A 13,268-nucleotide genomic window follows, 5' to 3' on the forward strand; every position below is an offset into this window, starting at 1 on the left:
TTTTCTATGTAAATCTCACTTTTTATACAATTCATGTGGCAGCAATGAAAAAGTAAGACAGTCTCTAAATAAGTGTTTACGAGGAGCAGGGGTCTTAAATGTGCACAATGTAACTTTTCTACTGTGTAACTTGACCTGATTGAATCACTTGCTTGTGCCCATAGTTATACTTTCAGTCTAATGCCATACTGTGGAACATTCTAGGCATAGCAATAACATCTCCGTGTGGATCAGGAGATTGGTGACCCTCCACCAAAAAAGTTGCACAGTGCACCTTTAAATGGCTGTTGAACATTGTAAACAATCTGCAATAGAGTTTTGCCCTTATCTTGACAAACACTATTCTTTCTCACATTAGTTGATAAGATGGATTTAGATTTTACAGTTGACCTGTAATTCATGACAAATCTGAAAGACTGTAAGCACTTACCTGACGCAACAGTAGCTGATTGCAGAATTGTAGAAAACTGAGACTGAAATAATAATAATAATAATAATAATAATAATAATAATAATAATAATAATAATAATAATAAATAATAAAATAAATAAATAAATAAAAAAGGCACAGACTCAGCTTGGAAAATACCAATAGCCATTTCAACTGTATTTTGAAGATGACTAAAACGCGCCATAGAAAGTTGTAAAGGGCTGCCCTCTGCTGGTGGTAGCTTAATGGTAAACGTCTACACATTAAGAACACGTTAAAAAAGTGTCTATATTTTGTGGAAGGTTATATATTTTTATTTTGATCATGTTTGACACTGAAATGAAATAGGAAACAATTTATCAATTTATTTTTTATTTAAATGTGTCAACTCAAATAAATGAATATGAGAGTCCACGTCACCGCGCCTAAGCGTCTTTTACTTTCATTTTCTTCGAAAACAAGGAAGTACGCGTAGGATTTTGAGGTGGTGAGTAAAGATATATTGAACAACATTCAAAAGTTAGTGAAGCTGCTCACACTTTATTCACCAGGTGGCCATCATGACAAACCTCCTGGAGGAGATCAGGGAAATCAGTGAAGATGCAGCATCAGAACTGGAAAGTAAGTTCCACGCTCTTCTAAATAATAAAACAACTGAAGTGAGATTAACAACATCCACTTGTGTAAATCAGGTATAGGATTTATAAGTGACACCGACATAAAGTCCCTCAACAGACAGGACCTGCTGGAGCTACTTCCTGGGAAACATAATCTGAGATTGAGAAAGCAAATATATGAATATATTTGCAATTTACAACCAAATAACAAGGTAAACAAACCAAAATGTTGCTTTATTGTAATACATATGCAGTGTTTGTGATGTAGGCCTATTGTCTGAGCCTGACTTTTTAGTAGTATTTTCTATCAATGCTAAATTTACAAATCAAATGTATTTAATCTATTTGACTTTGCAGGCACATGTAGCTTTATAATTCTGTTTTTGTTCCCATGGTTTATTAAGGTAGAAAGAGAAAATCCTCCTGTGAGAGCAAATGAAGATGCGAATACTGCAAATTCAGGTACCCTCATGTTACAGCATAATCAGTAAATCAATATCCACATGTACAGTTTTAATTATTACATTTGATTTCTTGAGATGATGTATTAATAGCATTTTCTGTAAGATTCTGTGATGTTCCTTATCCAGGTTCAAGTTCTGCTAATTCAGAAAATTCCAATTCTGGCACTTTCGCATTTCTTTCACATTTGTTGCCACCATCCCTGCAAAGACAAGGTTAGAAATCTGTATGAAACAACAAAAGATAAAATTCCCCTGTTCATGTCTCTTCTGTCACAGCATCTTCAGGTTCTGCTACAACTGCACAAACAAAGACTAATACCAACCCAACTGCAAAGACACAATTAGGTGGTGATCCTGCATGAGTTGAAATTAAGTATCAACTTTCATTCTTATTTGATAACATTGCATTTGCATTTCAGCCACTGTCAGGTACAAGATGGTGGTCAGTGGTAAAACACTGGATAAACACCGTGACATCATAGAGAAGTTAAACGGTCCAGTTCCCAGATGCAATGTTTTTCTGAAACTGCATGAAGCCACAGATGAGTCCTGCCAGGTCATCCTTCTCTTCTGTCCAGTGGTCTCACGCATGGGGACAGATTTGGATGCAGCCCAGCGTAAAATTTCAAGTAAGAATTTTAAAGATGCACTGTGTAACTTTTCTGCTGGAGGGCCTGTCAAATGCTTTTCTCCATGGCGATATTTTCCTTTGTCTGGAATGTTTCACAGTATAGTTTTTAACCTTTCTATCTATCTGGAGACCCAACCAAATCAAATTACAGGTTAGATCTGTGGAGAGGCAACCCCTCTCATATTCAAAATGCATGTATAAAACCACCTGTAATTGAATAAATGTGAGGTAGAGTTGTTTAATGTCATACTGTGGAACATTCCAGGGAGAGCAAAGAGTAGGTCACGGATAACCAACCAAACAGTTACACAGTGCACCTTTAAGCTAAATTTAGCTAATTGTTTCAACCCATGTGTTATTATTAGTAGTAATCACATTTCATTTATTTGTTTATCTTTCTTCGATTTCTTTAGGTGAGAAACCCCTCATTGTTGTTGCGATGCACCACATGCATACTCCAACAAGTCTCCCAGCCCCAAAAACAAGATTCATTCATGATCTTGGTGTAAATGTTTTCTTTCACGAGACTGTCAATGGTCTGCTGAACTGCCCACAGAATGAAGCCGCCATAACTGAGATGAAAACAAAGTTATTTGAATACAGCACAAAAAGAATTTCCCCAAACTAACTAAGAACAAGAACTAACCAAATAATAGCATATTCCCCCAGTCACCGTGGAGATGTTTTTGCTTTGCCTGGAATTTTTTGCTTTGCCTGGAATGTTCCACAGTATGATCTTAAATGTAGCTAACATACATTATTCTATTGCAGGTATCTTTACTGTTTAGTAAATGTACAGTCTGACTCCTCTACACAGATCATCTGACCTGTGACTTGGCCGGCTACATTTACCTGCTTGTCTTTAGAACATTCCAGACAAAGCAAATATTATGTCAATAGAGACATAATATTGCTTTTTGCTCTTCGCTCTTTACAAGAAAAGTTACATAGTGTACATTTAAATGCAGCAATGAAATTAAGTGAAGCAGCAGAGTGGCAGATTAACTGCTTCATGTTGTTGTACTAATGGTAAATACATAATATAAATTAAAAGGAGGATTCATAAGAGTGTGGTGATTTAAAGCAAAAATAACTTATTATTGTATTGTTTGACCAGTATAAAAAATTTAATTTTCCAGTGTAATAAAAGAATGCATTTCTTTTCCTGAATTATTTCTGAGATCTTCCTTTTTCACAGCATAGAGTAAACAGTTTTACAGTTAGGTGAGGGAAAAGACCCTTTTTTTTATATTATTTAAATATGCACTATTTTTTACAGTCTGCTACAGATCAGGGCCATAATATCATATGTGCTGAACTCTATGAGCCAATTGTTTTTGACAGGTTTGTAAATGATGATAAATGATGATTTACTTTCATGTGATCCAAATTAGATGAACAAACAAGAAAAGGCTGTTTTTTTTTTTTTTTTGTTTTGTTTTTTTTTTTTGTTGTGTGTTTGTTTTGTTTTTGTTTGTTTTCAGAACTGCGTTTCCTCTTAAAAGGGGGCGGGACAAGTGTCTGTCACTCAAATAAACTACCAATCAGGAGCATATTGTTTTAGCCGGTTTGGACTTTCAGTTTCATTTATTGAAAACGCAAAGCTGCACGCTCAGGAAACACGGTATAAATTCGTCTTTCAATACATTTTTTTTTTCTTTCAAAGGTGAGATCATATTCTATCTTGTTTTTCACGCAGCAACGAAGAGTGTAGCTATTTTATTTCATTTACAGTAAAACCATGACATTACTGGAAGACATCAGAGCGATCAGCAGGGAAGCAGCCTGGCAGTTGGAGAGTACGTTCTAACCTTTAATATTTGATAAAGCAGAAAACCAAGTAAAACAGACTAATGGGAATGCTCTGTGGACATTTTGGCTATTACAGAAGCGGATTGTCGCTCTGACCAAGACATTCGGTCACTCACACAAAACGACCTGCAAGAACTCCTCCCTGGGATTTCAAATTTCAGAATAAGGAAGAAAATCTATGAAACTATACACAAAAAGGTTAGGAAACATGCCCGTAATTATAACGTTTAAACAACATATAATTTACTATATTGTCATTTGTTTTCCAGCGTCCAGTCCAGGCTGTTCTAAATGAACTCAAGGGTTTTATTCCAGATGATTTCCAGATAGGTACTTTGTTCAATATTGTACTTCCTACATAATTAAGTTATTTGTCATCCAGTACTTACGCTATTCTCTATCTCGATCTATGTTATAATGTTGTTCGCTCATCACAAAAATACCGGGAGTTGTGTTTTGTTTCATTCACACATGTCTAACACACAAATCCTTCATAATGAGGCTCTTCTCTCAAGACTGTGTTATGTGGTAATACAGGAAGTGCTCCACTGTGTTTTTAAACTCCATAGACCTTCACTTGAAGTATTTGGATTATTTCAATCCTGGAATTGCCAATCTCTATTGAACAAAAGATAAAAGGTAGCTGTTAACTTGCAAACTACCTCTTCATGACATGATCACAAGGTGGAACAGAGCATTTTGATGTTGGGGAATGCAAACAGTCTAATAATCCAGGATTACTCAAACATGTGTGAAAGAAACAAAACACAACTCCAGATATGTTTTGATGAGACAAGGCTTAAAGATCACAAGTCAGTTTTGCATAATATAGGACCTTTAATATTTTGCCTTACAGATGCTTTCACCAGCAGCGGGGCGCTTCATGACTATCTACAGATGCTTAAAGCGTTAAAAAGTGAAGTAACTCATGTTCAGGAGTTTCTTGATGCCCATATTGATCTATTGGAAAAATTCAGTCAAAGAGGGCACAGTCAAAGAGAGGACACTGAACCCAATAAAGGTTGGTATAAAAGAAAGTTTCAAGCAGATGCAAAAAATGAAAATACTTTCAATTTGAAAAACTTGACAGACCAAACTTTACTGGCTTCAGTAAAGCACGTTCCTGCTGCGCCTTCCAGTGTTAACACCAATCACTTTGAGCATAACTTGCATTTACAAAAAGAACAAGGTAAGCTTTTCTTAACAGAAAAAGAAGTGAACTCGTGATGAATGTGGTTTCTCTTTCTATTGCAGCTCCATCCATGCCTAATCAGTGTCAATGTAATTTCATGCCACAAGCTACAAAACCAAAACTACAAGGTGTACTTAATTTCTAAAGCTCCAGTGAGTAAATTATGGGCCAGACTCTGATGCCCTTTTCTTGTCTTTTAGCCACTCTCAGATACAGAGTGAGTGTCAGTGGTAACACCCTGAACAGACACTTGGACGTATTGGAAAAGATAAAAGGTACTTACCCACAAAGTCTGCATCTCCAAGAAGCCATACGCAATGAGGACAGCCAGATCACCATAGTCTTCTGCCCAGTTGTCTCTCGGGTGGGGACAGATGTAGAGACAGCCCTGCAGCCCATTCAAGGTACAAGTCTTTCATATATTGATGATGCCATACTCCAAGATTGATTATAATTGATTACATTCTGTTGATATGTCCAAAAGGCACATGTACAAATGTTGAACCTGATCATTTACTTTACACAACTTACTGACTAAGGAACTAAGAACTGCATTACAATAAAAATCTGCATTTAAACATATTAATTCCAGCTGCCCCACATTTGTATTAAATGGGTTTCGAATGAGGACTGTTGCCAGACATACAAAAAAAAATCTCTGAAAACAGGAAACAAATCATGTTACTGACAAACCAAACCACCAGGAGATAGAGAAGTTGAAGTGCTTTCTTCATCTTGAGTGACACCTTTCTATTTACAATGAAGTAATGAAACAATTAAATACATACCATCCCAGAAATTTGTTGATGTTTTACTTTGTCAGATAATGAACTCCATAGTTTTGATTCATACATATGGTGAACAAATCAAGTGAAAGACCAAAAGGTATACTCCTGAAAATATATTTAATAAGAAAAAGGAAAATTATATTTCATATGTTTAATAGTTTGATATAGCAGCAGACCACTTCGCATCACATAACCCACCAATAATGTCTGATTCAAGGTATTTTTTTCATGTTTTCAGATAACAAACCAGTCATTCTTGTGATGATGCACCACAGCCATACTGGACACAACCATACTTCAGCAGTACATGTGCTTCATGACAATGTAGTGCTGATAGTCAGTGTTTTCTTTCATGAGACTGTACCTGGTTTACTGCCATGCCCACAAAATGTTGAGGCCATAGACAAAATTAAAGTTAAACTGCGGTCATTCATTACAAAGACTGCAAATACTTTTTAGTGTCTCCATCATAAAATATTCCATGCAGATATGAATGGCCTTGCGATGTTGGTTTCAGCTTGTAATTATCTTTTTTCTTAACGTGCATGCATACTTTGGATACAGTCATGTTAGAAGAGCATTTCTCTACATTTATGACTTACTGAAAATCAATGTGCTTTCTATGAACAATCATCAGCTTTATAATCAAAAGCATTTGACTGCAGCCTGCTATTCTGTCCTTTTGTATCAGATCATCTACTGTTATCTTGCTGCGTTGTAAATAAAGGAAAAATAATAACAAATCTCCAAGACATTCTTTAATGTTTTGTTTTTCAGTTCTATAGACTATTTTCTTGTTATACATCTTAATACATAAACAACAAGGAAAAATACCAAGGCATAAATAGTAGGCTACAGGGCAATTTTTCTCCTCAAAAATGCAAAAGGTGCATTTAAAGGTGACCTAAAATGTGGTTTAGAGAAAAAAATTACACTCGATACATTTTGCAGCCGCTTCTCTCCTATGCAGATGCGTGTTCTTGTTTCCTGCTAGAGGATTATTTTTTTCACGTGGCGAAGGATTAAAATGAGCTGCTATCGCCACTGTTCGGCAGGTGGCAGTATTGCTTCTTCACCACCGCAAATGATAAAACAGACGATGTAGAAACCGGAAGTATGGGATTGTTTACAAACACGAGGCTCCTTTTTCAGCTGCTCCAACCATATGTTGTAATCTGAAGGAATGTATCCATATATTTACTGTCAACAGTATATTTTGGGATTGTTTTAGAGTTTACATAACCAGTCACGAGTCAAGACCGCTAATCCGGAGCTAACTGCTAACAAGCTCCCTAGATTTGCTGAAGTGTTGATTCATTCCAACAGGTGACAACACTGGCTGCAGATTTTTATCACAACTGCTATGGGTGTGTGAAGACTTTTGCAGCTCTGAGCTAGTGCTGGTGTCATGCTAGTTTGTCGCGTCTTTTGGAGCCGTAGCTGGACGTATTTAAAACATTTTCAGAAGTTTAAAAGACTCAATAGTATACAAGAATATTTGAAGTTGCACCGTTTTACTACGATTTGGTGCAATACAGCCTCTGAGAGTAACGTGACAACTCACCGGTTTGGACTGGAGGTATGTTTTAAAACTATTACTTACGCTTTTGTGCAGCAAAAATCCACACATAGTAGGACTGCACAATATATTGCAGTCGAATCGAAATTGAAATTAGTTGACGCTTTTCAGGTTGCACTTTTAGATAATATTACTAACTCATACAAAGGACAAAATGCCCTGTATTTTTGCTTTCATAAGAAAATGTGGTTGTTCCTGTAGATTAAAACAGTCTTTATCTTGTATTAGTTTAACAATTCATATTTCGGTCTTCTCTCACATGAGTTGTTCACAATATGCACTCAGAATTCTTCTTTTTAAACTTACGTCGCAGATTTAATCGCAGTTTCAATTTGATTTCTCTCCCAAAATTGTGCAGTCCGAACAGATGCAAGGTCAAATCTGCATATGCGTACTTATATAAATATTATTAATGCTAATTTTGTTCATTTATTCACAGACTTACCCATTTATGTTAGGCATGTTACCCGCAAATGTCACAGCAAGTAAGGACATCTCAGCAATTCCCACAAAGGAGGAGGATGATGATGGTGGAGGGGAAGCAGCTGTCAATGTCAAATGTCAAACTAAAGGTATTTCAGTCATGGAGGAGGGTCTCAGACATTATCTGAATTGCTAAATATGTGCTGTTGATATGTTTTGTTTTCATCAGGTCTGAAGGATAAGAAGACTAGAAGGAAGATGTGGAGGGAAAAGAAAAAACTAAAGAAAAGTATGAAATCAGATGAACCGCTGGACACTCTTATGTCTGAGCTTCCATTTGCTTTGACAAGCCCAACCTCATGGAAGGAATTGGGATGTAGGTTTCTGTTTCTTATTTATAGGGTTAACTCTAGTAAACCGTAAAAGATTATTAATATGTAAAACTTATTTTAAATTTCAGTTACAAACACAAATGACAAACTAAAGAAAAGAAAGAGGGGAGAAATTGGAGGGCGAGCAGACAGTGAAGAAGACGCAGGCAAAAAGAAGAAAAAGAAGGAAAGTAAAAGACCAAACTACTTCGTCTCCATCCGCATCACTAACCCACAGGTGAGAGTTGGTTGACTTTTTGATTGTAGAATATGAGGAGCTTATTGCGTTATAAGAAATGACTGTCCCTTCATCTCCATTAAATATTATAGACTGCAGTATAACACGTGTCACAATTGAAAAAGTCAAGTAAAAAAAAAACAAAAAACACCACATCAGTGGCAAAAAGTATTTATCAACCAGAAAACACTTTTAATTGGATAGACAGTTTATGATCTATTGATTCATGTAAATGTTCTTGAATAGAGGAGGCCAATTATGTTCAGCTAATTTATTTTAATTTTTTTATCTAGGAGCACTAAGCATAAGAAGATAGTGTTTTAAATTAATTAACTTGAAGACATTGATCTGTTCAGAGATTGATTTTAGGTCACAGTTAGTTCTGTACTTAAAGAGAAACATTTTACGGAAGGAACACTTGATTTTCCATTACCTGATGCTGGAGGCTGGCAAAAGCCTAATGTACATTGACCACTGGGTTCTTTCATCGGTCATTGATTTCTTTAACTCGCTATCTATCGATCATGTGTTTTTCTCTGTACATAATGCCTTTTTCTCTCCTGTGTAAGAAGTACTTTAGTTAAAGGGCCTCTACTGTTACGCTAACATCTGATCCGTGTTATAATGTTGTTTCTTCCTCACAAGCTGGAATTGTGCTTTGTTTCATTCACACGTTTAACACACAAACCCTGCATATTTGGGCTGAGTTTTTTTCTCTAAAACAGAAAACACTGTTCAACCTTGTGATGTAATTTGGTAATACAAGAAATACTCCACTGTGTTTTTAAACTCCATACACCTTCACTAGAATCATTTGGATAATTTCAACCTTGGAATTGCCAATCTGAACTAAAAGTTAGCTGTTAACTTGAAACCTACGGCTTCATAACAAGAGCATTTTGAGCATTGGCAATGTAGACAGACTAATAATAAAGGGTTGCTCAGACATGTGTGAATGAAACAAAACACAACTACAGATATGTTTTTGAGGCGGTAATGGCATTAGACCATGGCTTAAAGCTCACAGGAGGCAGTATTGCGTAATATAGGCCCTTTAAGAAGCACAAATCTTTTAACATGTGATGAACCTCATGGTTTTTTTTAATGACAGATAAGCTCTGCAGTGGCAGAGGTCCAACAGGCAGTTCTACAGCAAGAGCCCAAACTGTCCAAAGCCATGATCCCAATCCCCTCTCTACACATAACATTATTAGTCACTCATCTCGCCAACCAGGAGCAAGTCGACCTGTAAGTTCACACCTACAATTACGCCATTAACCGTACTATTAAGAATACCTCAATTGATGTTGTGATAGCTGCAGTTCAAATTATGTTGAAAAACTATTCAAGCAAAGTTTTGTGTTTGTGCTACGGTATGCAAATCCACAGTCACTAATTACCCTAATCAAGCTGAAGCTGTTTATCCTCTTTCATAGAAGCTCTTGAGGGTGCAATTTACTTGTATTGCAGCTTGCATCAAACAGTGAAAGCAATAAATACACTCAATTGTTTTCCACACCAGGGTTCTAAACGTACATATTGTGAAATTGCCTACTATTGTGAAAAGCAAATCAAAGAAACGGAAGTAATTTGCATGTCAAACTCATAACCATTGTTTAATATATTGTATCAAAAGCACTCAACAAGATCATTTAGTCTAGGTCTGGGCTATGTGTCTGTACTATTGTGTGATAGCGTTTTCTGAATAATAGGTTTCTGACAAAAGTTAGAAGCAAGAAAATTTAATCTTTGCCTTCTGCATGGTCTTCTACATCTCAAATCAAGAGCAAAGTACTGTCTCTGCCCAGATGCAAATCCTGTCACAATAACAAAATTTGAAATGTGATATATTGCTGAAGTAAATAATATATATCTTTTTAAATCCACAATATTGTTAAAAATGAAGAGTTGTAATAAATTAGGAGCAAAATGAAATACTTTAGTTCTTAGTTTGCATCTGTAAAGAATCTTAGTTATTAATTCAACCTTTTTACGGCTTAATCCTTATCCTATAGCCAAAAAATAACCCAAAATTCTCCACTAGTGCAAAGAAAATGTGCGTGCAATAAATATTGATCCCAAGCTTTCATGTATTGAAGGATAAATCAATATAGTAATTATCATGGCACGCCTAGGTTTCTGACAAAGGTTAAAAGTTAGGAAAATCAATCCTTGCCTTCTGCATGGTTCTGTACATCTTAAAGGAAGAGCACTGTAATACCCAGATGTATGTATTGACTCATGAATAGAAAATTATACTTTCCTAAATCCCTGGTATCATTCAGTTATATCGACTCATCTGGATAATCTGTGGAACATGTCCGATGTGCTGATACATAATACTTAATCTACATCAAGCAGAAGATTTTGCCATCACTAATCACTCGATGCTCTTGTTATGTAATATGAGAGCGAAGGAAGTCAGGATTATAATGTGCAGGGATGAGCACAGTGCATTGGGCATATTATTCATGTGTATACTTCCTTTTAGGGCGGCGACCGTGCTGGCCGCGGTAGAGCCCTCATTGGCCGAGCTGCTGGGTGGGCGGGGCTTGGTGCTGCCATTCTCCGGCATCGGTCATTTCAGGAAGGAGGTGGTGTTTATTGGGCTGGCCCCTGGAGAACACAGACATACACTGGAAAGCTTGGCAGGTTAGTAACTTGTTTTTTCCCTTTAGTTAATTTAATATGATTTTTGCTTCATCCTTGTGAGTGCATGTTTTTAATGATGAATAAGAGATGATAATGTAATTGGGCTCTTGTGGTATCCTGGAAGATGGTGGGGTCAACCTAGGGGTCATCTGAGGAGACATTACTAAGGACATGATTCTTATAGTAGAGGGTACATGCTTTTATCTGGCAAGCTTTCACTAGATTAGATAGCTTTAGGAGACTGTGAAGATGATTTTGTGCTTTTATATGGCTTTTACTGTTATTACCTTTCACTTTTTGAAGTTTAAATGTGGACTTATCCTCACATCTGTCCTTGAGCCAGCTGAAATAGGTCACTTTTTTAAAAAACAGGCCATATTAAAGAACATTTGGCGCTGTTAAAATGCCTTTAGTACAAGTGGATTTTGCCAAATAATGTCTATTTGAGTGTTTTATTTCTACCATTTGCTTTGTGAGATATAAAAAAAAAACATTAGACCTTTGTTTTATGCACTACAGATTTGCATGTTTTTGCATTTTGTGCCTTTGGCTAAAAACATTAAACCCACATTTTTAAGAGGATTTGCCCTCATTACTTTCACAATAATGCTCTGAAAAATAAGCACATTTACCTAATACCTTATTTCCCCCTTGCCAGTTGCCACCGTCAGCCAAATTAAGATATTTACAATCTGCCATTCTTGTACAGAACTAACCGATTTCTTGGTGTTCAGGAAGCATAAAACATTTCTCTACATTATTGTCAGCAGCCTGTTTTGATTTGACACTAATTTGGATTTTCTCGTCTAAAGCTACAGTGTTTTTAAATATTCAGATTCTCATATTTGGCATTTGTTTGACAGCTAAACAAATTCCAAATGTTGTTTTATCTCAGAGCCTGAATTAATGTGAAATGTAATAAACTATAAGTCGACAGCTACAGGGCCCATATTTCTACCTAATTACTGGTGATATCACAAAGTAAAGATGTGCTGTTTGATGCTCAGTACAACTTCTGAATCTAAATTGCAATTTCCCCTCTTAGATCCAAAAGTTTGTTGTGATAGTTGAGACAGTACTGGGGAATAGAAAGTTTCCATTTCTGTTGTGGTCTTAGGGGCAAAGTCAGGATAAGGCTCTAATAAGTCTGAGTCTCCTCTCCTTCTCCATTGTTATTGATTTTTTTCTAACCTTTCTCTTTGGTACTAAAAATATCACTGTGGTTTTCCATGTAATGCTCATTGGCTTATGTGTGTTGGAGTTTGTGCGTGTGTGGTGGCTTGCTCGCTATCAGTGTGTTGTAGCCCTTTACTGTACATGTGCAGGACTTAACAGCCATTAATCACATCTGTCCATAGACTTCCACGTGCCTTCCCCCATTTACTTTGCTTCAGGGCTGAGTGATATGGCAAAAATGTGATCTTTTTCCCCTTGTAAGGATTTTCAGTGACTTTTATGTTGCCTTATAAATACAAATGAAAATGGTTTTAACATTAATTCCCTGAACATAAGAAAGACAGACTTTTAATCTCTGCCATTTAATACACAAAAGTTACATTCATTCCTCCAAAGTCTGAACTCTGACAGAGGACCCGAGCGGATCATTTACGAATAGAAATGGTTGGATGGTTAGAATAGAATAGAAAAATGGTTTGGTGAGCTACTGTGTCCAAATAATTTCCCTTGTGGATCAATAAAGTTTGTCTAAGTCTAACATCCCAATTCAATTAAAATGTGATTAATTGCATAGCTCTACTTTGTCTTTTTTATGATTGAATAAGAGAAATAATGCTCCAGTTCAACTTGAGTGGATTTTAATTTTTTTTTTTTTTAAAGCAGCTTCACCGTTGTATTGAGATCCAAGGTTATTCATCATTTCAATATGAGTTACCTGTTCAATATTCAATTCCTTATGATTCCCACTAGACTTGATTAACTGTTCTTGATGAGTGCTTTTTGATATTACCAATTCTAATTGGTCAGTCAAAATCAATCAGTTGCAGTTGGTGGATTTTTCATTTCAGTTCTGGCATAAAAAAATCACCATATTAATAATCAACTGATTCACTGT

At 36.1% G+C, this 13,268-nt stretch overlaps 3 protein-coding genes across 10 annotated transcripts in view; all 3 read left to right on the forward strand.

Moving 5' to 3' along the window:
- Positions 1 to 860: 860 nt before the first annotated feature.
- Positions 861 to 3,312, forward strand: LOC110155057 (uncharacterized). Of its 2 annotated transcripts, XM_020919116.2 has the most exons (8): positions 861 to 917; positions 982 to 1,051; positions 1,123 to 1,259; positions 1,452 to 1,509; positions 1,638 to 1,724; positions 1,788 to 1,856; positions 1,931 to 2,140; positions 2,556 to 3,312. In XM_020919116.2, the coding sequence occupies exons 2-8, from the start codon at positions 991 to 993 to the stop codon at positions 2,768 to 2,770; spliced, it is 837 nt and encodes a 278-aa protein (XP_020774775.2). In that variant the 5' UTR covers positions 861 to 917; positions 982 to 990; the 3' UTR covers positions 2,771 to 3,312. The 2 variants fall into 2 exon arrangements, with proteins under 2 accessions (XP_020774775.2, XP_020774783.2); XM_020919124.2 differs by lacking the exon at positions 1,638 to 1,724.
- A 314-nt stretch (positions 3,313 to 3,626) lies between these two features.
- Positions 3,627 to 6,684, forward strand: LOC110154440 (uncharacterized). 5 transcript variants are annotated; one of them, XM_020918445.2, is made up of 9 exons: positions 3,627 to 3,766; positions 3,842 to 3,941; positions 4,031 to 4,152; positions 4,224 to 4,284; positions 4,811 to 4,975; positions 5,045 to 5,143; positions 5,209 to 5,274; positions 5,347 to 5,550; positions 6,173 to 6,684. In XM_020918445.2, the coding sequence occupies exons 2-9, from the start codon at positions 3,884 to 3,886 to the stop codon at positions 6,391 to 6,393; spliced, it is 996 nt and encodes a 331-aa protein (XP_020774104.1). In that variant the 5' UTR covers positions 3,627 to 3,766; positions 3,842 to 3,883; the 3' UTR covers positions 6,394 to 6,684. The 5 variants fall into 5 exon arrangements, with proteins under 5 accessions (XP_020774104.1, XP_055005296.1, XP_055005297.1 ...); XM_020918430.2 differs by having other exon boundaries at positions 3,644 to 3,808; positions 3,877 to 3,941; XM_055149321.1 differs by having other exon boundaries at positions 3,642 to 3,941; positions 5,066 to 5,143.
- A 333-nt stretch (positions 6,685 to 7,017) lies between these two features.
- Positions 7,018 to 13,268, forward strand: part of LOC110155013 (A-kinase anchor protein 7) — a 51,875-nt gene continuing 45,624 nt past the window's right edge. The window contains exons 1-6 of one of the 3 annotated variants that reach the window (XM_055149319.1): positions 7,018 to 7,513; positions 7,953 to 8,085; positions 8,166 to 8,312; positions 8,397 to 8,545; positions 9,657 to 9,793; positions 11,037 to 11,197. In XM_055149319.1, coding sequence (XP_055005294.1) covers positions 7,343 to 7,513; positions 7,953 to 8,085; positions 8,166 to 8,312; positions 8,397 to 8,545; positions 9,657 to 9,793; positions 11,037 to 11,197 — 898 coding nt within the window. In that variant the 5' untranslated portion in view covers positions 7,018 to 7,342. The remainder of the gene's footprint in view (positions 7,514 to 7,952; positions 8,086 to 8,165; positions 8,313 to 8,396; positions 8,546 to 9,656; positions 9,794 to 11,036; positions 11,198 to 13,268) is intronic. The other 2 variants (XM_020919062.2, XM_020919070.2) reach the window with 2 other exon arrangements.

This window comes from Boleophthalmus pectinirostris, unplaced genomic scaffold, assembly GCF_026225935.1.
Source record: "Boleophthalmus pectinirostris isolate CB_2022bp ecotype Guang Dong unplaced genomic scaffold, ASM2622593v1 HiC_scaffold_13, whole genome shotgun sequence".
Lineage (NCBI taxonomy): Eukaryota > Metazoa > Chordata > Actinopteri > Gobiiformes > Gobiidae > Boleophthalmus > Boleophthalmus pectinirostris.